The sequence below is a fragment of the Mobula birostris genome, chromosome 2 (assembly GCF_030028105.1).
Source record: "Mobula birostris isolate sMobBir1 chromosome 2, sMobBir1.hap1, whole genome shotgun sequence".
NCBI classification, from domain to species: domain Eukaryota; kingdom Metazoa; phylum Chordata; class Chondrichthyes; order Myliobatiformes; family Myliobatidae; genus Mobula; species Mobula birostris.
This window is the reverse complement of record NC_092371.1, coordinates 3,703,394-3,730,550: the sequence shown is the minus strand read 5'-3', so window position 1 is coordinate 3,730,550 and position 27,157 is coordinate 3,703,394. Positions and strand designations below refer to the sequence as shown.

Genomic DNA, 27,157 nt, shown 5'->3' with positions numbered 1-27,157 from the left:
TCAGTAGAAGTTTTGGTATGTCAGCAAAGACACTCATAAATTTCTAGATGTACCATGGAGAGCATTCTAACTGGCAGAACACCACCAAGTATGGAGGGGCCACTGCACAGGAAAGAAAAATGCTGCAGAAAGTTGCAAACTCAGCCAGCTCCATCATGGACAATAGCCTCCCAAGCATCAAGGGCACCTTCAAAAGGCGATGCCTCAATAAAGGTGGCATCCATCATTAAGGACCCCCATCTCCCCATCTCCCAGGACACGCCCCTAACTCATTGCTACCATCAAGGTGGTGGTACAGGAGCCTGAAAACACACACTCAACATCTTTGGAACGTCTTCCTCTGAGCCACCAAATTTCTGAATGGACAATGAACCCATGTACACCACCTCAGTATTTTGTTTACTTTTGCACCACTTATTTAATTTTAAAAATAATTATTTTTTGTCACATATTGTACTGCACCGCTAGCGCAAAACAACAAATTTCATGACACGCCAGTGATATTAAACCCGATTCTAACTAACATACATACTTCAGTGAATTTACTTTGAACTTTTGAAAGAGAAGATGAAGGTGGAAACAGCCACTGGAAGGTGATAAGCAGAAATAAGAAGGCAATATTAGGAATTATATCCAAAAGTTTGGTCAGAAATAAGCTTAAAGAAAACGTTAAAGAGGACAGAAAGGCTTGAGGGAGACATTTTGTAGCTCGAGTTTGACAGCTGAAGGATAACTGCCAACACTACAGTTTAAAAATACTCAAGAAGCCCAGATATGAACAGTGCAGAGGCCTCAAAGAGTTGCAAGGTTGTTGGAGAAAATTAAGGGTGGAAGAATGGCCTTATATAGTCTTGTATGGAGACACAAAAATTAAGAGAGATTAGAAAACAATTAATTTTTTTCCCCCAGTATAGGGAAAAAAATGGGACCCTGTGTTAGTCAGTGAACATGGTCAATGGGTGAACAGGAACATGTGTGAGTTTGGACTATTGGATCCTGATGTTTTGGCGATCCAAAGGTTCTTCAGAAGTCAAGAATGAGGCGTAAAACTTGATGCTAATGATTGTTTTACAAGAGTGTCACAAGAGCAAAGCGGGAAGCAGCATAGCGAAAGAAACAAAGGAAAGAAAGAGTGAAAAATAGCATGGTCTTCTCATAGCAGACTAGAAACTCCACTGATTAACAGTTAACAAATTAGATAGCCAGATTCAAATAATATGCCACCAACCACTGAAACCAAGGTTTCTGAAAACTAGAGGCAACTGCACCACAATTACTAGAAAATTCACTGAACAATCACACGTATACAAGTGCTAATGCAAAAATACAAATGAACAAAAAAGTTAAACTGCATGAAAAATAACACTTCTGCACTCTAATCCAACAGGACACAGGAAGCAGGGTTTTGGAAGATCAAGTTTACAAGAAGCTTGAAGTTGTTCACACTTCCCCTCGCCAGTCTTCTGATCCACCTCCCATGTTTCTGTCCTACTCAGAAGCAGGTCAGTCAAAATCCTTACCTACAAACCTGAAGAATGCTACCAATGAGCTACTCTGACCTGTGGGGCATTCCAGTCAGACCTCAGTCCTGCCTTCGCCCAATGTCCATGCATAGGACCCTAAACAGTCCAATATGGGCTACAGTTCCAAGAGCAGTCCTAAATGATGAGTTCAGAGGTCTTAGAAAGTTGTAAGCCTGTTAGAGGAAAATTAACGATGGAAAAGGATTATAGGAAATTAGAAAACAACTTCTAAGATTTTTTTTTATCAATTTAAATTATTGACTTCTACTTCTAAACTCTACAAACTCAAGTTTTGCCCCACCAACATCCCTCAGCTTTTCTGAACACCATTGAGCTCTCTAGGGCTCGTTTTCATACCAAGAGTTGGAAGTTACAGTAACCATGAACGTGTATGCTCCCTTGCCTGGCATGCAGCTTACCTGTTTCCACTTTAACTCGCACCTGCACGGCCAGCTCAGACTGATAGGCCGCGGCACACTCTGGAATCACACTGCAGAGGAATACGTCTGGTGAGCGCAGGACCCTCAGTGTTTGAGATGAGTTGGCCTCCTTGACTGCCTGGTTGATAGCTGCCACCCCCAGGGACACTGAAAACAAAGGGGGCAGGTCAGACATGGTTACATGGGTAAAGATGTCACATTGGTCAATGCCATTCTGGACCCGCTACACAAACATCACACATCCCTCCCACTAAGACAACTTGACCAAAAGAGAATTTCCAAATATTTCAATAAGTAGTGAATTTCTCCCCGAAAAATAAAACTGCAGACAAACATTCGATGAAAGGAGAAGAGGATAATGTTCTAACCCCATCAGCCAGCACCCAGACACAACATTCATCTGCCACTTAGGCAAGATGGTTTGTGGTTATTAACCAGGACACTGTGAATGCAGCATCTTGGCGGCTATGGACCAGGCTGGGCTGCACAACTCCACGACAGCAGGAAAAACCAGACTGCCATCTGGGATAATTCTGGAGCAACAAACAATCTGCCAGAGGAACTCAGCAGATTGAGCAGCGTCTATGGGAGGACAGGAATTGTCTATGTTTCTTATCAACCTGAAACATTTGACAGTTTCTTTCCTCCCACAGACACTGCTTGATCTACTAAATTCCAGCAGGTTGTTTGCTGTCCAGATTCCAACATTGTCAATCTCTTCTGGATGCTTCTGGTCTTGGTAACAGGGTAACACCCCTGGAAACCTATGCAGCCACAAAACCACTGGGTACAGTGGCTCATCTGGAATTCTGCAAGAAACATGTCCCAGAGCCCCTTATCCCCAACAAATTACATTTAATGTGTAGTTACCACCATAAGAAAGGCATCAGCAATATCCCCAGGTTGTGGAGAAGGAGGGGAGGGGGCAGAGCCACGGTACCCCCAGAGCCCCCAGTACCCCCAGGCGGGTGTGGACCGAACCACCCGATACAACTTGGGGGGGGGGGGGGGTTTGGGGTGAGGAACGTCATAAAGCCCTGTGTACCCCCAGAACCTGGGGAGGAGGGTGAGAGTCCTGGGTACCCCAGATGCTTTCAACAGATACAGATCTGGTGAGCGTTTTCCAGCTTTTTAAAAAAAAACTTTTATTTCAGATTCCCAGCATCTGCAGTTTTTATTTTCATTCAACATTAACAAATCATTGCCTATGCAATCCACTTTAACAGCAATGGCTGAGCCAAGTAATGATCAGGGAAGCAGACTGAACTTGCTGGTTCTTTTCAAAGTAGTGCCACGAAGCCTTTTACTGAAATGGCTCCTCTAATAATGCAGCTGTCCCTCAGTAGTACTGTTGGGAACATCAGGCTGATTTACAGCTTAAAGTCCCTGAAACCACAACCTGCTGACAGGGAATCAAAAGGTGTCAACCAGCAAAACAAGGAAACGCTGAAATCACTCAGCTGGTCAGGTGGCACCTATGCACAGAGGAACAGTTAACATATCTCCCCTTCTCAGTTCTAAATGAAGGATTTTAACCTGAAGCCTCAGCTCTGTCTTGTTTTCCACTGATAATGCCTCACCTGGTGAGCATTTTCCAGCATATCAGATTGCACCTGCAGTTTTTATATATATATATTTTTTTTTTCTTTCTTTTTTTTTCATCCGACACTAAGAAATCATTGCAATGACGAAAGCCTTTCTACATGCAGCTATTAATTGAACAACTCACATTTTCTAGCCATCTGGCTGTCTTGATTGCCCTTGTGAATTCCATCCTGAATCTCCTCGAACCAGAGCACTGCTGCTGTGTCCTGCAAGACCTAGGATTGGGGGTGGGGGGAGGCAAAAGAACAGCTGTCAACCGATCCTCAGGTACGGGAAAGGGCCTTTTGGACTTCAGTGGAACTGCCCAGTACCTTTGACTTATGGTGCTTTGCCACTGCAAGTACGTCGTGGTAACGCCTGGCTGTTGGAAAGTCCAGGTGGGCCAGTCTGGCGGAAGGCATGAGAAGAGCAGCAATGGTCCTCTCGGGATCATTGTGGTCCAGGGCTTCATTTATTAAACCAATGGCAGCAATTTCTGCGGAAACATGCAAGGGTTACTTGGCTCAACTCGTGCAGTATATGTAATGTTCCCTTGAATTGTGTTTTTTTTATTGTAAAATCAGCTGTGTGGACCAACCTTTGCTCTGAGCAGGAAATTTTTACATGGCTTGAAAACAGGACAATTTTAATGAAACATTATATAAAAGAAAATTCCAGCTGAGCTGGAAAGGCAACGTGCACAGGAGAACTTCAGTTACTGCATGGCCACACACCCGTACAGCTTAGAAGGAATAGAGAATGTGTGGAAAAAGAAAGACAACATCTTTGAATCCAGCTAGAAAGTTCTCTTTTAAATTCCAAATTGGACTTATGGATAACTTGGAGTCCTTTGGAGTCTATCATATCTATTTCTATGACCACCCCTAGCAGCCTATTCCGGGCACCCACCACTGTGTAAAAAACACTGACCTCAGACATCTCTTTTAACATTTCCCCTTCTCATCTTAAATGCATGCCCTCCACACTTCTACCCTGAGAATAAGATACTCATAATGTCTCCTCTACTTAGACATCTTATCAGGTCTCCCTTCAGTCTTCTACACTCCAGGGAAAACAACCCAAGTTTGTCCAGCTTCTAACCCAGGCAGCATCCTGGTAACACTGCCACATCCTTTCTATAATGGAGCAACAAGAATTAAACAAAATACTCTATATGCCCTAACCAAAGTTTTAAGCGACTTCCTGACTCTCATACTCAACGTGGAACCAAGTTGGCCTTCTTGTAATTTTAAGGGATTCTGTGGATCATATTGAGACCCAAATTCAATGGCAATCAGAATGGAACAACAGGGGGAAGCTGAATTAAACACACAGGGGTCTTTAGGGGGACACGACTGGCTAAGTAGACAGGTAAGTATGTGACAGATGGAATGGAATGTGGAAAGATGTGAGATCATCCACTTTAACACACACACACACACACAACAGAAAAGCAGAGTTCTCATAAATGGCGAAAGGCATTCACATTCAACACTACACGACTCAAAGGAAAGTAGCACACAGGTTCAGCAGACAATTGGGAAGGCAAACTGCAAGTCAGCCTCTGATGCAAGTTGATAAACATACAAATGTAGATATATTTTGTTCTAATTATGCAACCCTGGTAACTCATCTTGGATATTATGTAAGGTCCAATGTGCCTACCCGATGAAGCATAAACTTACAATCAAGAGAATATAGTGAGGGTTAAGCCGATTAATTCCTGGGATTGTGGGTTTATCATACTAGGAGTGGTTAAGTAGGTTGGGCTGGGCCTAAACCATCAAATTTAGAATAATGGAGAAGCAGTCCTGAAGTCAAGTTAATTCCTTCCTGACTGGGGAGTCTAGATTTAGGGCTGGTCGAGATGAGAAAATATCTTTAGCTAGCATGGAAGTAGGCCCTTCAGCCCAAATAATCCTTGCCAACCAAGATTCCCATTTAGTTCGTCCCATCTGCAAGTGTTTTTAGTCAAATCCCAAACCTTCACTAACCATGTTACTGTCAAAATGTCATCAGTGTACCTGCCTCAACCAGAGGCAGGTTGTGAATCTTTGGAATTCCCACTTTAAGGGGACCGTAGAGCCTTGATGACTAAGGACATTCAAGACAGATTGATAGATTTTCTTTTCAGAGGGTGGCGAGGCAATAAACGAAAAGCCACGAGCTTACGGCATGGTAGAGCAGGTACAAGGGACCAAATGTTTTTTTTCCTATCACAAGAGAAAATACAAGGTAAGAGGGAGCTTGAGTGTGGCCGTACACCCAAGTGTAGACAAGATAGGCCAGCTGACTTGCTCCTGTATAATAAATTTTAGAAGGATCCAGAGAACCATCCCAAACTAATCAGGATTGAAGTACCTGTTTCATATACTGCTGTGGACAGAAGGGCCAATGCTAGTACTTACGGTCGTGCTCCTCTTGCACGGCAGAGTTCACTTCGTGCACACACATTTGCAGATTGTTCCAGGACAGCATGGCCTCTCCGTTCCGACAGTTCTGCTGCTTCAGTCTCCGTAGTGCGTCAAAGTACCTGCGAATAAGGCAAGAGTCATTGTGCAATACAGCACAGAAACAGGCTCTTCAGCCCAATCATCCATGTCAAGAAGCCTGCATTTGGCCAATAACTCTCTGAGCCTTTCCTATTCATGTGGCGGTACCAATGCCCTTTAAACCCTTCAACTGAATCTTCCTCTACCACTACATCCCATATTTCCACCGCCCTCTGGGTGAAAAAGATCAAATTCCTATTAGATCTTCTCCTTCTCACCTTAAACCTATGCCCTCTGTTTTTATTTTATTGGGAAAACGGTGGAGTGCATTCATCTTCCAAGATCCTTCTTTAATACCCTATGCTCCAAGTCCTCGGCTGCCCAACCTCTCCCTTTAACTCAGGGCCTTGAGTCAAGGCAATATTATAAATGAAAAGTCACTAACAACCCATTGACCAAGCACAGTTGGAAATGAGGCAGGAGACAGCATAAAGTGCAACTTGTTTGGGAACACCCAGAAGCAGGAATCCAATAACGAGGTGTGTGAACAACAGGAGAGGTATGAGGGGCTGCTGCAACAAGTGGAAGAATGGAGGAGATGGAGGAGCAGAAGAACACACTAATGAGGAGACTGGTATTGAAATGTTAATTCTGTTTCTCTCTTCAGACACTGACTGACCTGCTGTTTTTCTGCATTTTCTGTTTTCATTACTGAGTAACACAGAAAACAATATTCGAAGAGAATCTGGGTCAGGCAATGGATTGCTAAGAATGCCTAAAAGTGAAGGACGCGTACACTTATAGGCCACTTTATTAGGTACAGGAGAGGAACATTGATCTCTGCTCTTGTGGCCTATTCACTTGAAGGTTTGATGTGTCGTGCATTCTGAGATGCTCTTCTTATTGCAACATGTGGTGATTTGAATTCCTGCCACCTTCCTGTCAGCTTGAACCACTTTGTATGGTCTCCTCTGCCCTCTCAGTAACGAAGTGTTTTCGCTCACAGAACCTTCACTCACTAGGTTTTTTTTTTGGTTTTTGTAAACTCTAGAGGTTGTGCATGAAAATCCCAGGAGATCAGCAGTTTCTGAGATACTGAAAGCACTCTGCAATCATTCCATGGTCAGAGTCACTTACATCATATGTCTTCTTCATTCTGATGTCTGAACAATAACTGAATCACTTGACCATGTCTGCATGCTTTTATGCATTGAGTTGCTGACAAACGACTGGCTGATTAAATATCTGCAGGTATTCAGTAAAATCCCACACAAAGAGGAGGGTGGTCAGCACTTTCCTGAAGCAGTGGCTCCTTTTGGCAGCATTGACATAAGACACTCCCTCCAGACGGCAGCATCTCTCGTCATGGACCCCCTCCCCGCCACCATCCAGACATGATCACCTTTCATCACATTGAATGGAAGACCAGGCTCAAAGGGCCAAGTGGTCCCCTCCTGCTCCTTTCCTCCCATGTTTCTAAGCAAGTAGCAGGTACAAAAGGCTCTGCTGGTTAATCAACCACGCTAATTCCATTTTCTCAGCCCATTTCCTCGGATACTCTTGACTTTCATACGAACACATGTCCGTCAGTTGGACACCTGTTCTGAGGAGCTTAAAGCAAAAGTAACTTGTCAGGACAGAAGTGCAATAATAGCCCACGCACTTAATGTATATAGTATGGGTAACCCAGCAAAGAACCAAACATCATTACATACAGAACCGTCACAGGCCATGCCTTTCAGCCCACAGTTTTTGTACCATACAGGATGCTGAATTAAATTAAACCTCGTCTGCCTGTGCATGACTAATGTCCCTCCATTCCCTGAACATCCATGTGCCTATCTATCGCCTCTTAAATAAATCTATTACATCTGCTTCCATCACTCCCCCTGGCAGCAGATTCCAGGCACCCACTTTACAGATTTCCCACTGGAGATTGAGATTTATTTATCACATGCATATTGAAACATACTGTGAAATGTGTCATTTGCATTAACCAACAGAATAAAGAATGTGCTGGGGGAAGTCTGTGTCACCACACATTTCAGTGCCAACATGGCACGTGTACAATGCTCAGCACAACACTGGGCAGAACATCACTCCACGGGGCACAACACACAACAGCAAACCCACCCCACCCATCCTCCAACCCCAGGCCTCCAGCATTGGGAGCAATGGTCTCATGATTCTTTGGTGGACACCAATGGTAAAAACCATTAACAAATTTCTTCTTACAAATCACTTCTCCCCCAGCATCATACAATCCCTTAGTTGTTTAATTCCATTTGCACCCCCCCCCTCATTTTTAAGCCCATGGTTTAAATAAGATGTACAAGATTTATCCCAATACACTGTCAAGTTACACACTCTTACCATTCCATAGACATAAAAGCTTTGTGGGATTTATTGGTAACCATGACTCGAGTTCTGTTCTCCCACCTATTTTCCCAGACAAAGGTCTGAAATGAATGGAGTGATCCTATGACCATGAAGTAAGATAGCCATACTGTAGCAGCAAGGATGTGTAGCTTACCGCTCTACACTCTCGTTGTTGACATCAGTCAGGCCAGTTGCCGGGCTGAGCAGGTTGCTCCAGAAGGCCCCGAGATCACCTGCTTCCAGGGCCTGATTGATCAATGCCACTGCCGAGAGCATCTCCACAGCCACGTACAGCTCCTCCTGAGTCAGCTCACCCTGTACAAAAGAAAATCCAGCACCATCAGCCGAACAGACACAGAACCCAAGAGGCTATTCTACACACCAAGAGATTCTACAGATGCTGGAAATACTGAGCAATACACACTCTCTTGCTTTCTATTCCCTATTGCTCTCTCGCCTCTCATCTTTTCATTACTTGCCTATCATCTCCCTCTTCCATGGCCCACTGTCCTTTCCAACCAGATTTCTTCTCCAGTTCTCTACCTCTTCGACCTATCACTAACCAGCTTCTTGCTTCATTCTCCACCCCTCCCCCAACTTCCCACTCGTCTGGTTCATCCATCATCTGCAAGCTTGTACTCTTTCCACTCTTCCCACCTTTTTATCCTGGCTTCACCCACTTCCTTTTCAGTCCTGAAGGGTCTCAGCCTAGAACATCAAATGATTATTCTCCTCCATATATGCTGCCTTACTTGCTGAGTTCCTGCAGAATTGTGTGTGCACCGGCCATTCTGTGTCAACTTTATACTTTCCAAGTGTCTACTGACTTCACTTCTGCGTTACAACCAAATCTCCTCCCTTTTGCACAGTTCATCAAATCTAGTGTACTTGCATCAATAATTTCTACCTTCCCTCAAAACACTTAATGACTGATAAAGCATTTAAGGATTCCCTAAAGGTTAATTTGAAGGTTGAGTCTGTGGTGGGGAAGGCAAATGCAATGTTTGCATTTATTTCAAAAGGACTAGTATATAAAAGCAAGGATGCTATGTTGAGACTTTATAAAGCATTGGTGAGGCCTCACCTGGAGCATTGTGAGCAGTTTTGGGCCCCTTATCTTAGAAAGGATATGCTGAAACTGGAGAGGGTTCAAAAGAGGTTCATGGAAATGATTCCAGGATTAAATGGCTTGTCATAAGAGAAGCGTTTGATGGCTCTATATTTTCTAGAATTCAGAAGAATGAGGGGTGACCTCAATGAAACCTATCGAATGGTGAAAGGCTTTAGAGTGGATGCGGACAGGACACTTCCTATAATGGGAGGGTCTAAGACCAGAGAACACAGCTTCAGAATAGAGGGGTGTCCTTTTAGAACAGAGAGGAGGAAGAACTTCTTTAGCCAGAGAGTGGTGAATCTGTGGAATTCTTTGTTACAGGCACCTGTGGAGGCCAAGTCCTATGTATATTTAAGCCAGGGGCTGACAGATTCTTGATTGGTCAGGGCATAAAGGAATATGGGCAGAAGGCAGGGGATTCTGGCTGAAAGGAAAGTTGGATCAGCCATGATGGAATGATGGAGCCATGATGGAATGATGGAGCAGACTTGATGGGCTAACTGGCCTAATTCTGTTCCTATATCTTATGGTCTTAAAACCTCACAATCAATGCTCTCTGCTCTGTTGTGAACATCCTCAGATCCTCCACATCCCTCACATAATTCAAGTTAAATTTATCTGTGCAGATCCAAGTTCTTTACATCCTTTCTGGAATTGTTCACAATGTTCCATGTGAAGCTCAATTAGCATATATAAAGGGTATCATGACACTCACATTATCTTACACCTTGGAAGCCTCTGACCAGAGGGGTGCTAGATCCTGCAGCTTGATGTATACTATATAATAACAATCTGGATGAGAAAGTTGTACAGTGAAGATTGACTAAGGTTATAACAGGATCTGGATTGACTGGGTCAAGGAATGCCAATGAAATTTAACTTGGACAAGTGCACAGTGATGCACTGGGAAGTCAAACCAGGGCAGTACTTACACAGCAAATGAAAAGTCCCTACTTGCAGAATGGAGAGACATTGTGAGTGATGACAGGGTGGTAAAGGAAACTTGCCTTCATCCGACAGGCATCGAGTACAAGAGGCAAACATCAAACAACAGGACTGTAACATAGTGTGCAAGTTCTGACTGCCATACTGTGGGCAGAAAGGGTGTAGAAAGTCATAAACACAAGAGATTCTGAAGAGGCTTTAAATCCAGAGCAACACACACAAAATGCTGAAGGAACTCAGCAGGTCAGGCAGCAACTACGGAAATGAACAAACACTTAAAGTTTCTGGCCAAAAGCCTTCATCGGGATTACAAGGTTTAAAAGAAATTTGGACAGGTACAGGGATAGGAAAGGTTTCGTGGGACCTGGGCCAAATGGGACTATCTCAGGTAGCCATGGACAAATGGGCTGAAGATCCTAATGAAATGTCAACTGTTTATTCATTTCCATTTACGTTGACTGATCTGCTGAGTTCCTCCAGCATTTTGAGGGTGTAGAAAAGATGCACAAGAGTACTGATGGGACTGAAGAGCTTTAAATACAAGATGAAATTGGATTAGCTGGAACGGTTTTCGCTGGAATATATGAAACAGATGGATGACCTTTAAGAGGTTTATAAAATTATGACTATTTTCAACACTGGTGCCCCACAAGGACATGTCCTCAGCCTTCCAAACTACTCCCTGAACACTTACAACCACGCATCCAGATTCTGTAGAACTCCATCTACAAGTATGCAGGTGATATCATTGTAATGAGCCTCATCGTAAATCATGATGAGTTGGAGTGCCAGAAGGAGACAGCGAGCTTAGTAACATGGTGTCATGACAACTTTTCCTTCGATGTCAGCAAAATGAAAGACCTGGTCATTAACTTTGGGGTGGAGGGGGTGCGTAAAGAAAGAGCACACCGACCTGTTTACATCAAATGGTGCTGAGGTTAAGACCTTCAAGTTACTAAGAGTGAATATCACCAAAAGCATGTCCTGGTCTAATTGTGTAGACACATTGGCAAAGAAAGCTCACCAACACCTCTACTTCCTCAGGAAGTTAAAGAAATTTGGCATGACCTGATCAACCTTTACCAATCTCTATCAATGAATCACTGAAAACATCCTTTGTAGATGCATCACAGGTTAGTCTGACAAATGCTCTACCCATGACTCCAAAGAACTCCAGAGTTGTGGACTCAACTCAGCACATCACGGAAACCAGCCTCCTTTCTATGAGCTGTCTATAATTGCCGCTGCCTCAGTAAAGCGATCAACATATTCAAAGACTCCACTCTCACTGTACATTCTCGTTTCTCTCCCCTCCTCTCCCGTCTGACAGAAGATAAAAAAGCCAGGAAGCACAGTCCACCAGGGTGAAGGTCAGCTTTAACCCCACTGTTAAAAGAGACTTGTATGACAGATGGATTCATGAACTCACAAGTTACCCCATTAGGAGCTTGCACTATAGTCCAGCAACACAGCACTTTCTCTGCAACTGGTACAGTTTATTCTGCATTGTTATCGTTTTGCCTTTTACTAGCTCAGAGCACTATGTGATGATTTGTTCTCTTTGAACAGACTGCAAGGCAGCTTTTCACTGTATGTCGGTACATATGACAATAATAAACTAACTCCAATATCATGATAAAGTGGATGGTCCCTGTCAGGGAGTCTAAAACTGGAGGTTTAAAGGTAAGAGGTAAACATTTAAAAGGGAATCCAAAGGATATGCCTTTCCACACAGCAGATTGCGCGTGCATAGATAGATACTTTATTGATCCCAGAGGAAATTAGTGTCTCAGTAGCATTACAAGTACACAGATATAAATATTAGAAGAGAAGTAGAAGGAATAAAAAAATAAGTTACCACAAACAGTCTAACAGGAGGGGGGTGGGGGGGGCTCATCACTTCCCCATCTACAGGTTGATTCATTATAGAGCCTAATGGCCAAGGGCAAGAATGACCTCTTTGAAGTGGTGCAGTTGTCTTAGTCTATTACTAAAAGTGCTCCTCTGTTCAGCCAAAGTGGATGCAGCGGTTGACAAACATCATCTAGAATTGCCAAGATTTTCCATAGGGTCCTTTGTTCTACCAGAGTCTCCAGTATGTCCAGTTTGACTTCTATAACAGAGCCAACCTTTCTAATCTGTTTATTGAGCCTGTTGGCATCACCCATATTGATGCCATTGCCCCAACACACCACCACATAGAAGCAACACTCACAACACGCTGGAGGAACTCAGCAGGTCGGGCAGCATCCGTGGAAACGATCAGTCAATGTTCCAGGCCGGAACCCTTTATCCTGAAACGTTGACTGATCGTTTCCACGGATGCTGCCCGACCTGCTGAGTTCCTCCAGCGTGTTGTGAGTGTTGCTTTGACCCCAGCATCTGCAAAAAATTTTGTGTTTACCACATAGAAGATTGTACTGGCAAGAACAGACTGGTAGAACATGTAAAGGAGAGAACAAGCCACCATAGGAAGTGGTAGAGGCAGGTACAGTTACAGGTTTAAGACATTTCAACAAGTAAATGGGACTATCATCTTTTTTCAGCAAGGACAGGTTGGGTTGAAGGGCCTGTTTCCATGCTGTATAGTTGACTCCAATGAAGGCATCGAGTTCACCCAGTCACACACACATTTCCATGTAATCTATACTCTCTAACAAACTCCCCACCAATTTTCCTGCCTCCCACCCAGAGGACAAGCCGCAGTGGCAAATAAATCTACCCATATATCCTTGTGATGTGGGAAGAAACCAGAAATTCCACTGAAAACCACACTGGGATCATTCAAACTCTACACAAATAGCACTTGAGACTCGAATCAAACATAGGTCACTGGAGTGTGCAAGGACAGCGTGAACTGTTGTGCCACAGTGCTGACAGGATAAATAGCTAATATAAAAGGGCCTTTATGCTGCATAATGACAAAGACAATAAGCCATTAGCATGATCTTACAGCTCACCAATAACATTAGGACAGACACAGACACAAACACAGTCCTCCAGGCCACCAAGCTTCAGCTATTTGGCTTCAACTTTTGGTATCGAATCCCAACCTAGCCAACGATGGGACCCAAACTCCAGCCTTGCCAAATGACTGCCCCTCATGCCTCCTGCTTGCATGCACAACTGATTCCCAGGCTCATTAACCTGGGACAGTTCTACATCCACAGATGTCCTTCTTCACCTGTCCATGTTGATGGCACTTGAACATGGAGTGGAGGCCTGATCCTCAACTCATCCATGTCCCTGTCTCTCAACCCTAATCCGTGCCCTAATATCTCCCCTCTGCCTCCAAAACATGCCTACGAACTTAAAAAACAACTAAGTCAGAGCCATTATCTCAACAGAGACCACAGCTTGGTGCCATCTTGACCAAAAGTTATTTTGGAAGCTTCTCCAAAGTTGTGAATTAAATATTTATCCCTCCACAGATTTACTAAGAACCAGTCACTGCCTCATTGCTGCATGCAAGCTGACCACTACAACTCCTAAAGCACCATACCGACTACAATTTTAGAAAATAAATATAACTACCAACTTACTCAACTGGTAAAACAATGGCAACATGTCACAGTATTGTCGTGGTTAGCACAATGCTATTACAGCTTGGGCAGAATTCAGAGTTCAATCCCAGCATCCTCTGTAAGGAGTCTGTACGCCCTCCCCATGGAATGCGTGGGTTTCCTCAGGGTGCTCGTTTCCTTCAACAGTCAAAAGGCATCCGGTTAATAGGTTAATTGGACCCGTGATTAAACTGGTGTTAAATCAGTGAGCTGCTGGCAGCAAGGCTCAAAGCACCAAGCACCAGAAGGGGCAATTCTGTGCTCCATCACTAAATAAATAATAAATAAATGTCACCTGAACCAAACTGACAACAGTCGACAGCTGCCCTGCTTGCCTCCCACCCACAGGGCAGAAGCATTGACCACACAATAAGACTGGCAACCTACTTCCTGCCCTCTGAAGGCGACAGCCAGTTCACTTCCATCAGAAAGGTACCACAATGCTAAAGCAGCAAAGGCCCTTGACTGAAATCTGGTTTTAGCACCAAAGTATTAGAGCAGATTTAAATTAGATTAGCTTAGCTTTATTTGTCACATATACAGTACTGTGCTGTATCATTGACACACAAGTGAAATGTGTTGTTTGCATCAATGACCGACACAATCAGAGGTGTGCTGGGGGCAGCCCGCAAGTGAGTTATGCTTCCGTCACCAACATGACATGCCCACAACTGACTAACCTAATCATATGTCTGCAGAATGTGGGAGGAAACCAGGACAGCCTGAAGAACCTGCATGGTCACAAGGAGAACGTATAAACTCCTCACGGGCAGTTGTGGGAATTGGTTTTGTGACTGGTGCTGTAAAGGGTTATGTGAAACGCTAAGTTACCATGCTGCCCTACTGTGAGCACTGCAGCCACATGCTCTGCTTTCTTCAGAAACCCACAACTTTCAGCATACTTCACCTCTGAACCGTGTACCTTACTAAGGTCACCTATTCGCTGTTCCTCCAGCTCGTCTGGATTGTAGTAAACCACAGCTCCATGATCACATTCTGATTCACATATTGTCATATACATAGAAACACAGAAAACCTACAGCACAATACAGGTCCTTTGGCCCATAATGCTGTGCCGAACATGCACTTTCTTTAGAAATTACCCAGCATTACCTATAGCCCTCTATTTTTCTAAGCTCCATGTACCTGTCCAGGAGCCTCTTAAAAGACCATATTGTATCCACCTCCACCACAGTGGCTGGCAACCCATTCCACGCACTCACTACTCTCCGCGTAAAAAACTTACCCCTGACATCTCCCCCGTACCTACTTCCAAGCACCTTAAAATGGTGCCCTCTCATGTTAGCCATTTCAGCCCTTGGAAAAGCCTCTGATTATTCACACCATCGATGCCCCTCATCATCTTATACACCTCTATCAGGTCACCTCTCATCCTCGTCACTCCAAGGAGAAAAGGCCCAGTTCACTCAACCTATTCTCGTAAGGCATGCTCCCCAATCCAGGCAACATCCTTGTAAATCTCCTCTGCACCCTTTCTATGGTCTCCACATCCTTCCTATAGTGAGGCGATCAGAACTGAGCACAGTACTCCAAGAGGGGTCTGACCAAGGTTCTATAAAGCTGTAACATTAGATTAGATTATGAGGACACGCAGTCCTCTTTTATTGTCATCTAGTAATGCATGCATTAAGAAATGATACAATTTGTTCCTCCAGAATGATATCACAGAAGCAGAAGACAAACCAAGACTAAAAAAAAACTGACAAAAACCACATAATTATAACATATAGTTACAAGAGTGCAAAACAATACCGTAATTTGATGAAGAACAGACCATGGGCACAGTAAAAAAAAAGTCTCTAAGTCCCTCGAAAGTCCCATAATCTCACGCAGACTGTTGAAGGGAGAAACTCTCCCTGCCATGAGCTTTCAGTGCCGCAAACTTGCCGATGCAGCATCCTGGAAGCACCCGACCACAGCTCTTGAACTCTATCCCAAGGTTGATGAAGGCCAATGCACCAAGTGCATTCTTAACCACACAGTCAACCTGCGCAGCAGCTTTGAGTGTCCTATGGACCCTGATCCCCCACACTGCCAAGAGTCTTACCATTAATACTATATTCTGCCATCATACTTGACCTACCAAAATGAACCATCTCACACTTACCTGGATTGAACCCCATCTGCCACTTCCTAGCCCAGTTTTGCATTCTATCGATATCCCGCTGTTACCTATGACAGCCCTCCACGCTACCCACAACACCCCCAGCCTTTGTGTCATCAGCAAATTTACTAACCTATCCCTCCACTTCCTCATCCAGATCATTTATAAAAATCTGGAAGAGAAGAGGTCCCAGAACAGATCCCTGAGTCACACCACTGGTCACCAACATCCATGCAGAATACGGTGCAATTACAATCCTCGCATGCAAAGATCACAAAGTAAGGAGGGTACATGATAAATACAATAAAAATGACAAGCAGCAGAATGGTGCAAAATTGTGCACCCTTATCAAACAATAGAGTGTAGTGTAAGGGAATAACAATAAATGACAAACTTGTCAGTGTTACATACATTCCAAAATTAATAAATAAAACTTTTTAAAATATGAAAGATGGCCCATTGTGTCTGCTCCGCCATTCCATCGTGGCCCCAACAACCCCATGCTCCTACCCTTTTCCCCTGTAACCTTTGACACCCTGACTAACCAAGAACCTATCAACCTCTGCTTTGAATATACCCAACGTCTTGGCCTCCACAGCCATCCATGTCAATAAATTCCACAAATTTACCACCCTCACGTTAAAGAAATTCCACCTCACCTCTGTTCCAGACAGACGTCCTTCTGTTCCGAGGCTGTGCCCTCTGGTCCTAGACTCACCCACTACAGGCAACACCCTCTCCATAGACACTCTACCTAGGCCTGTCAATGTTCGATGAGTTTCAAACTTCAGTGAGTACAGGCCCAGAGCTATCAAACACTCCTCGTACGTTGACTCTTTCATTCCCAGAATAATTCTTGTGAACCTCCTCCATTGCCAGCACATCGTTTTTTAAATAAGTGCCAAAACTGTTTACAATGTTTCAAGTGCATTATGACCAGTGCCTTTCAAAGCCTCAGCATCACATCCTTGCTCTTGTATTCTAGTCCTCTCAAAATGAATGCTAACATTGCATTTGCCTTTCTTACTACCAACTCAACCTGCAAGTTAACATTAGGAAATCCTGCAAAAGGACTCCCACATCCCTTTGCACATGGATTTTTGAAGTTCCTCCTCATTTAGAAAATAGTCTATGCCTTCACTCCTCTACCAAAGTGCATGACCATACACTTCCCTACATTATATTTCATCTGCAACTTCTTTGCCCATTCCCCCAATTTGCCTAAGTCCTTCTGCAAACATCCTGCTTTATCAAAACTACCTGCCCCTCCACCTATTTTCATATCATCTGCAAACTTGGCCACAAAGTCATCAATTGCTTCATCCAAATCATTGACATATGAATAATGTGAAAAGAAGTGTTCCCAACACTGACCCCCGTAACACGCACTAGCAGCCTACTAGAATAGGGACCCTTTATTCCCACTCTCTGCTTCCTACCAGTCAGCCAATTTTCATCCATGCTACTATCTTTTCTATCAATGGGCCTTCTGAAAATTCAAGTAAACAATATCCATTGACTCTCCTTTATCTATCCTGCCAGTTATTTCCTCAAAGGATTCCAACAGCTTTTTCAGGCAGGAATTCCCCTTTAGAAAACTATACTGCCTTTTGCCTACTTCATCATGCACCTCCATGTACCCAAATCGTCACCCTGATGGCCGCATTTGCGCCACTGCATCAAGTTGCAGCTTCTTAGAGATTGTGTTAAGGAACTGGAGCTGCAGCTCGATGACCTTCAGCTTGTTAGGGAAAGTGAAGAGGTAACAGACAGGAGCTACAGGGAGGTAGTCACCCCAAGGCTACAGGAGACAGATAAATGGGTGACTGTCAAGAGAAGGAAAGGAGAATGTCAGATAGTGGAGAGCATCCCTGTAGTTATAGTTAGTCGGACAGAATGGTGATTCTGTGGACGCAAAGAAACACAGATGGCAGTTTGCCTCCCATGTGCCAGGGTTCAAGATTTCTGGACCCGCCCACAATATCCTGAAAAATGAGGGTGAGCAGCCAGAAGTTGTGGTACACATTGGTACCAATGACATAGGTAGAAAAAGGGAGGGGTCCTGAAAACAGAATACAGGGAGTTAGGAAGGAAGCAGTGAAGCAGGACGTCAAGGGTAACAATCTTGGGATTGCTGCCTGTGCCGCTTAGCGAGGATAGGAGTAGAATGAGGTGGCAGATCAACTCGTGGCTAAAGAATTGGAGCGGGGGCAGGGATTCAGATTCAGAAACATAGAAAACCCTACAGCACAGTACAGGTCCTTCGGCTTACAATACTGTGTCGAACATGAACTTGTTTTTAAATTACTGAGGGTTACCCATAGCCCTCTATTTTTCTAAGCTCCATATACCTATCCAAGAGTCTCTTAAAAGATCCTATTGTATCCACCTCTACCGCCATTGCCAACAGCCCATTCCACGCACTTACCACTCTGCATAAAAAAAACTTACCCCTGACATCTCCTCTGTACCTACTTCCAAGCACCTTAAAATAGTCCCCTCTCATGTTAGCCATTTCAGCTCTGGGGAAAAGCCTCTGACTATCCACACAATCAATGCTTCTCATCATCTTATACACCTCTATCAGGTCACCTCTCATCCTCTGTCACTCCAAGGAAAAAAGGCCGAGTTCATTCAATCTATTCTCATAAGGCATGCTCCCCAAACCAGGCAACATCCTTGTAAATCTCCTCTGTACCCTTTCTATAATTTCCACATCCTTCGTGTAGTGAGGTGACCAGAACTGAGCGCAGTACTCCGAGTGGAGTCTGACCAGGGTCCTATATAGCTGTAACATTGCTTCTCGGCTTTGAACTCAATCCCAGTTAATGAAGGCCAATCTTAAAATTTCTTAACTTAGCAGCAATACATAAATGCAATGCAATGCAATACATAAAACAGAAAAAAAAAATAATAATAAATTAATTAATTACAGTATATGTATATCGAGTAGATTAAAAATTGTACAAAAAAAACAGAAATAATATTATTAAAAAAGTGAGGTAGTGTCCAAGGGTTCAATGCCCATTTAGAAATCGGATGACAGAGGGGAAGAAGCTGTTCCTGAATCGCTGAGTGTGTGCCTTCAGGCTTCTGTACCTCCTACCTGATGGCAACAGTGAGAAAAGGGCATGCCCTGGGTGCTGGAGGTCCTTAATAATGGATGCTGCCTTTCTGAGACACCGCTCCCTGAAGATATCCTGGGTACTTTGTAGGTTAGTACCCAAGATGGAGCTGACTAAACCTTCAACCCTTCGCAGCAGCTTCTTTCGGTCCTGTGCAGTAGCCCCCTCACCCCCCAGACAGTGATGCAGCCGGTCAGAAAGCTCTCCACGGTACATCTATAGAAGTTTTCGAGTGTATTTGTTGACATACCAAATCTCTTAAAATTCCTAATGAAGTACAGCTGCTGCCTTGCCTTCTTTATGACTGCATCAATATGTTGGGACACACATCAAAGATGCTGGTGAACGCAGCAGGCCAAGCAGCATCTCTAGGAAGAGGTACAGTCGACGTTTCCGGCCGAGACCCTTCATGTTTGCGTCAATATGTTGGGACCTGGTTAGATCTTTAGGTTTCTCAGGTTGAAAGGACCAGATAAGGTGGATGTGGAGAGGATGTTTCCTATGGTGGGGGCATCCAGAACTAGAGGGCTCAGCCTCAAAACTGAGGGGCAAACTTTTAGAACAGAGGTAAGGAGGGATTTTTTTTTTAAGCCAGACAGTAGTGAATCTGTGGATGCCAAGTCCATGGGTATATTTAAAGCAGAAGTTAATAGTTTCCTGGTGAGTCAGGACATCAAAGGATATGGTGAGAAGGTAGGTTGAGTGGGATCTGGAATGGTGGAGCAGATGGCCTCGATGGGCTGAATGGCCTAATTCTGCTCCTATGTCTTATGGTCTTAATATTGGGCACCAACATCTTCCCAAGTCAGGCTAACTGGCCTATAATTTCCTTTCTTCTGCCTCCTTCCCTTCTTAAAGAGTGGAGTTACATTTGAAATTTTCCAGTCCTCTGGAAATATTCCAGAATCTAGTGATTCTTGAAAGATCATTACTAATACCTCCACAATCTCTTCAGCCACCTCTTTCAGAACCCTGTGGTGTAGACCATCTGGTCCAGGTAACTTATCTACCTCCAAACCTTTCACCTTCCCAAGCACCTTCGCCTTAGTGACAACTACACTCACTCCTGCTCCCTGACACTCTCAAGTTTCTGGCACACTGATAGTGTCTTCCACAGTGAAGAGCAAGACAAAATACTCATTTAGTTCATATGCTATTTCTTTGTCCACCCCATTACTACCTCTCCAGTGTCATTTTCCTACAGTTCAATATCCACTCTCATCTCTCTTACCTATACTGCTCATGATTTTATATATCTCTATGAGATCATCCCTCAGTCTCCTCTGTTCTAAGGAGTAAAGGTCCAGCCTGTCTAAAGACTTCTTATAACTCAGTCCCTCAAGTCCTGGCAACATCTTTGTAAATCTTTTCTGCACTCCTTCCAGTTTAATCACATCCTTCCAACAACAAGGTGACCACAACTGAACATAATACTTCAATACTCCTTGCCAATGTCTTGTACAGTCACAGCATTATCACCAACGTCCATTTTCAGTACACTGACTGATGAAGGGTAGCATGCCAATAGCCTTCTTCACTACTCAGTCTATCCCCTTTAAAGGGACTGCATACCTATACTCCAATGTCCCTCTGCTCTACAACAGTACCCAGTATTTGGGCGCACAGTAGAGTAGTGGTTAGCGACCCAGGTTCTATTCCATCGTTGTAAGGAGCTTGTATGTTCTTTGCAAGACTATGTGGGTCTTCTCTGGGTGCTCTGGTTTCCTCATGCATTCCAAAGACGTACAAGTTAGGAGGTTAATTGGTCACGAGTGTAATTAGGTGATGTGGAATTAGTGGACCAGAAGAGTCTGTTACCATGCTGTACCTCTGAATAAATCTAAGTACCCAGGGCCTTTCCAGTCTTACATCAATTTGTCCTTCCAAAATGTAACACTTCACACTTAACTGAATTAAATTCCATTTGACATTCTTCAGACCACCTACACAGCCAGCAAGATCCCACTGCAATTCTTGATAGTCTTCACCATGACACAACCTGTTATAGTGTGATTTACAAACTTACCAACTATTCCGTTTATAATTTCATCCAAATTATTAATTAATATAGACGAAAACAATTGGCCCAGCATCAAACCCTGGGGCACACCACTACTCATAGACCTCCAGTCTGAGAAACACCTTTCCACCATCACCCTTCATAACCTACAATACAGCCAATTTTGCATCCAGTTTTCTAACTCTCCCTGGATGTCATGCAATCTTAGCTTCAGAGATGCGGAACACTGTCAAAAGCCTTACCAAATCCATTTATACATCTACCCTCCGCTCATCTCTTCATCAAAAGAAAACTGAATCATATTCCTAAGACATAATCTCCCACAAAAAAGCCATGCTAGCAAATCCCAATCAACACCAGCCTATCCAACTGTAATACCTCAATGCTTTCAAACAACATACCTACCACAAATAAATAGGGTAAACACAAGCAAGCTTTTTCCACTGAGGCTGAGTGAAACTAGAACTAGAGATCTTAATGTAAGGGGGAAAGGTGAAATACCGAAGGGGAATTGGAGGGAAAATATCTTTACTCAGAGGATGGTGAGAGTGTGAAATGAGCTGGCAGCAAAAAGTGAATGTAGGCTCTATTAAAACATTTAATAAAAGGTAGGAAAAGTACATGGGTGGAAGAGGTATGGAGGGCTATGGTCCAGGTGCAGGTCAATGGTCCATGACAAATGTTAGACTAATTGGTCAATCTCTTAATTTCCTTCTTGAATTAAGGCTCTTCTGCACCTCACGAGAAGATACCAGTGTTACAAATATCTTAGCAAGCACTCTCAAAATTCCTTCTCTAGCTTCCATAGTATTCTTGGATATATCTGGTCTGGAGTGAAGGAAATCCATTTTAGTTGCCTAAGGGACTCTATCAAATATTGATAGGGTGGATGTGGAGAGGTGGAAAGCCAAGAAAATGTGGACGTGGTGAGAATGTTTTCTATAGTGGGGGAACCTAGCACCAGAGGGAACAGCCTCAGATTACAAGGATATCCCTTTAGAACAGAGGTAAAGAGGAATTTAGTACAGAGGGTGGTGAATCAGTGGAGTTTATTGCCACAGGGGGCAGTGGAGGCCAAATCATTGGCCATATTTGAAGCAGAGACTGATAAGTTCTTGATTAGTAAGAGTGTTAGAGGTTACGGGGAGAAAGCAGGAGAATGGGGTTGAGAGGAACAATAAATCAGCCATGATGGAATGGCACAGTAGACTTGATGGGTCAAATGGCCTAATTCTGCTCCTATGTATGATAGTCATATGGATGGTTCTGAGGTAAAGGACAAGGAGCAGTGATTATTGTTGTTAGATCACTCACCTGTGGTTTCTGTCGCTGGAGAGCAGACAGCTCTCTCTGGTACAGTCCTGCTGCAAATGGGTAGACGTCTGACAGTTTGGCACTGGAGTTCATCAGTTCCTTCACCGTCTCATGGGGGATCCCCTTGCGTACAGCTGCATTGATTCTTGCCACGGACTGCATCACTGAGCACAGACGGTTAAGTGGTGAATCAGAGCAGGGCATGGCAAGCATTGAATGATCAAAGCCAAAGGAGTGTGAATTTATACAGAACAAACCATTTGTCTTTAATATAGTACAAATTACTCTGTGGTGACAGGTTAAATTAATAGGATTCACTAAGAGTGTGAAACAATGGATTGGTTAAACATACTGAGAGAAGTATTAAGGGTTTATCATCTTTGAAAGTGGATAAATCATCAAACCCAGGTGAAATACATCTCCAGCTATGATCAGAAGCAGGCAGCAAATTGCAAAGATGTTATTTCTCAACATTCTCCGTCTATGGGAGTACAGCCAGAGGATCAGAGGAGTACTTACCAAGCAATTACTTTTCTGTGAATGTAGGCAAATTATTGCACAGCTAATACACAAATACACCTTACAAAGTAGTGAATAACAGAGCCATCTTGGTACATCTATCCAAGAGCTGCTGAAAGCAGAACGGGTAAATAAGAGACACTTTCTTTTATTAGCCTAATCTTATAATGGGAGGGTATGCGCCAACGGTATTGCAACTCTAGTTAGACTGACAGCTAGAGTACTATGTATAGACCTAGTCACTATGTGACAGGAAGAGTGAATTTGAGAGTGCAGAGGAGATTTACTGAGGAAATTATCTGAGAAATACTTTGTTCCAAAGTAAACAGCCCTAGCCTATTCAATTTTTCTTTAGAACTCAGGTCTAAATTATACACTGTATGTGTTACTCTAAATATAAAGGCATCCGTTAGTCTTGCGAGACCATGGATCTGTGCCTGGAAGGTCTTCACTCTCCAGGGTGCAGGCCTGGGCAAGGTTGTATGGAAGATCAGCAGTTGCCCATGCTGCAAGTCTCCCCTCTCCACGACACCGACATTGTCCAAGGGAAGGGCATTAGGACCTATACAGCTTGGCACCAGTGTCGTCGCAGAGCAATGTGTGTTAAGTGCCTTGCTCAAGGACACAACATGTTGCCTCGGCTAGGGCTTGAACTCACGACCTTCAGGTTGCTCGTCCAATGCCTTAACCATTTGGCCACGTGCCCACTACTCTAAATTATGAGGGGCCTATACAGCAAGGACCTATTGACTTGTTGGGTTATCCTACAACGTCATTTCAGTAATAACAAGCAGATCATTCTCACTTATTTCAATCTACATCATCACTTCATCTACCTGTGCATGTTGCAACCATTTAGATAAAATCTTTAAGTTAACTTTCTTTACCCCATTTTCTGTCTGCCTTGTTTCTGCGTACACTTATTTTGTTTACTACTTTTCTAATTTATCTCATTCCTAGATACGTTTTTTGTATCCCCTATCCCTTTGCCAAGATAGTTTAACCTTTGCTAAAGCAGGGAAACCAATTGCTTAGTTTCCCCATGACACAATTCTTCTGCGGAAAGAGTTACATGTTCTAAGTTCAAAATGAGCTGTCTGTAATGAGCTAGCTGAGGGGCAACTTTAACTCCAGACAATGGGGAGAACATCCTCTGTGGACAGGCTACTACACCTGCTTCCCAAGAGGGAAAACTGGAGCACATTTCTGTCTCATTATTAGGACTCGTCTGTTAATGGAGTACTTTGGCTGTCTGAAGCAGAAGGTGGCGTGCTGCTCGATGAACAACACGTGACACCTTGGTCATCAGAACAGCACAGTAGCACCACTGCTTCACGTCTGCAGAGATCCAGTTTGACTCCAGTGCGGCTGTGTGGAGATTGCATGTTCTCCCTGGAACTCGGTTCCCCCCCCAACATGACTCTACGACTCTGACATCATGTGACAACAAGTTTGGGGAAAGCATGTTGGCTGAACTGTGGCTTTGTAAGTCTTGAAGCTTTCCTACTCACTGTGCAGATGTATACTGGCATTTTCATTGGCTGCATGAACCGCAGCCTGGAGTTCTTCCTTCTCCAGTGGATCCATCAACCCCAGCTCCTGAGGACAGAAGAGCAGTGAAAACCATCTGCACACTCCAGAATCAGAAACAGGTTTAGTATCACTGAAACGTAGTGAAATTTACTGTTTTCTTTTTTACAATGCAATACACCAAATATACATACATTATAATAAATAGGCATAGAAAATTAAATAAGTAGAACAAGAAAACTCAGGTAGTTTGAAATACTGCGGAATATTGGTAGCTCGGAAACATCTAAAGCCTGGCACATTCAGCAGCCATTCCTGCTCCTGAGACATCCAAATCTCTGTAATGGCCACAACGTCACAGTTCCACATATTGATCCATGCTCGAAGTTTATCCGCCTTGTTTATGATACTCCTTGCATTAAAATAGACACATCTCAAATCGTCAGGCTGAGGGCATCTTCGCTCTAACATCTGCCTGTCCTTCTTCACAAATACCTACAAGCTGTCTCTACTTTTGCTCCATCCTCTGCCTCTTCACTTCAGTTCCCACCCACACCGTGATTCTTCCTCCATGAAAAGAGCAGAACCATTCACTGGGTCCAGTTCCTGGCTTCAAGGAGGCAATTTAGCCAAAGCAACACACCAAGGTGCTGGAAGATCTCAATGGGTCAGGCAACATCTATAGAGATGGATGTCCCAATGGACACTTTGGGTCGAGAATCTTCACCTGGACTGGAAAAATGACACACAGCATGGATGAATTATCACACTAGAAACAGAATTGTGCAGAGGTCATTTCAATTGCATTCTAGGGCCCATCAGTGCTTTAATAATGACTTGTGAACTACAAGTGAGCTACAACAGAGCACCATGACGTAGGAAATCCTTCACGAACAACAGCATTATACAATTTAAATAGATTCAGTCTCATTTCGTGTCAATTATTCTTTTCAATTTAACACTGAGTCTGCCAACTTGGAATAATGATTTGGGTTTAATCCATAATCCAAATATCTGATAGAATTACAGTTTTCCCCTGATGAGATTGGCCCACAGGAAGCACATCCTAAGTACTTTAAATGTAAATTAAACCTCAGATCGTGCTCTCCAATTTGTCCCACCCCCCGCTCTTATCCTACAGCCTGAAAACATTTTTCTGCTTCATGTATTAATCCAATTCCCTTTAGAAAATTATTTTGAGTTTTCTTCCCACCTACTCTTTCAGAAATTTTCAGATCATAGCATGCTACAGAAAATTACTGATGCAAGAAAGACTGCTGGACTGAATGTAACACTCCATATGCAGCCTAACTACAATTTTATAAAGCTGCAACATAACTGCCAACTCAAACTTATTTCCTCGACTAATAAGGCAAGCATCCCATGTGCCTTCTTTACCACCCTGTCAATTTGTGTAGTCATTTTCAGGGAGCTATGAACTTGATCTCCAATGTTCCTCTGATACCAGCCCTGTTAAGAGCCCTGCCATTAACACTGTACAGTCCCTTTATATTTGATCTCGCAAAGTGCAACACTTCACATTTGGCTGGGTTAAACTCCATCTGCCATTTCCCAGCCAATAACTGCAATTGATCTATCTCCTGCTGTACCCTTTGGCAGTTTTCTAAGCTATCCACAACACCATCAATCTTATCATCTGCAAATTTATTAACCCACCCAGCCATATTTTCATCCAGGTCATTAATATATAATCACAAACAGCACAAGTCCCAGTACAGCTAGATCACTACAGAATGCCACTAGTTACAAACCTCCAGCCAGAATAAATCCCATTGACCACTACCCTAAAGGTAGTGGGTAGTGGCTCCATATGTCACTACTACAGGGCGTGACGACCCTGCCTTACATGAGTCCCGGCTCATCTGGCTCTGGCTGACAGTACCCGGTATGGGCCCCTGTTCAGGGTTACGGATCCCACTGCCTTGTGGGTATCTTCGGGAGAAGAGAAGGCTGAGGAGTAAACCCTACACAAATCCGGAGTGGAGCCCCTAAGGCGGTTGGATGACGTATCACGTCACCTCCCGGCAGCTCCTGCAGCCAAGCTGATGCCAAATGTACTGCTTTGTATTCCTTTGGACCACATCCGCGAGGTCTAGAGGGGGATCTTGATGTCTGGGCAGCCCAGGATCTCCATATTCATTGCCCAGGTCTGCGTGCTGGAATGGGCGCATCCATTGTCTACTTAAGACAGACAAAGCCATGACCACCCTCTGTCTTCTATGGGCAAGCCAATTCACTGTGGATCTCATGCATCTTTATCTTCTGCATGAGCATCCCGTGGGAGACTTTGTCAAATGGCTAACTAAAATCCATGTAGACAACATCCACAGTTCTACCTTCATGACCTTTGTCACCTCCTTCAGTTAGTAAGACATGACTTGCCCCACATAAAGCCATGCTGACTGTGCATAACTAGGCCATGATTTATGCTCATTAATCCTACTTCTAACTTCCCTACTAATG

The 27,157-nt window shown here is 43.7% G+C and overlaps 1 protein-coding gene across 1 annotated transcript in view; it reads right to left on the bottom strand.

The window, feature by feature from the left end:
• iqgap3 (IQ motif containing GTPase activating protein 3) overlaps nt 1-27,157 on the bottom strand; it is a 217,613-nt gene that overhangs the window by 122,959 nt on the left and 67,497 nt on the right. The window contains exons 11-17 of the mRNA XM_072281088.1: nt 24,655-24,742; nt 22,625-22,788; nt 8,573-8,733; nt 5,956-6,080; nt 3,880-4,043; nt 3,693-3,783; nt 1,943-2,110 (exon numbers count right to left, since the gene is read on the bottom strand). Of these exons, the coding sequence (XP_072137189.1) occupies nt 1,943-2,110; nt 3,693-3,783; nt 3,880-4,043; nt 5,956-6,080; nt 8,573-8,733; nt 22,625-22,788; nt 24,655-24,742 (961 nt within the window). The remainder of the gene's footprint in view (nt 1-1,942; nt 2,111-3,692; nt 3,784-3,879; nt 4,044-5,955; nt 6,081-8,572; nt 8,734-22,624; nt 22,789-24,654; nt 24,743-27,157) is intronic.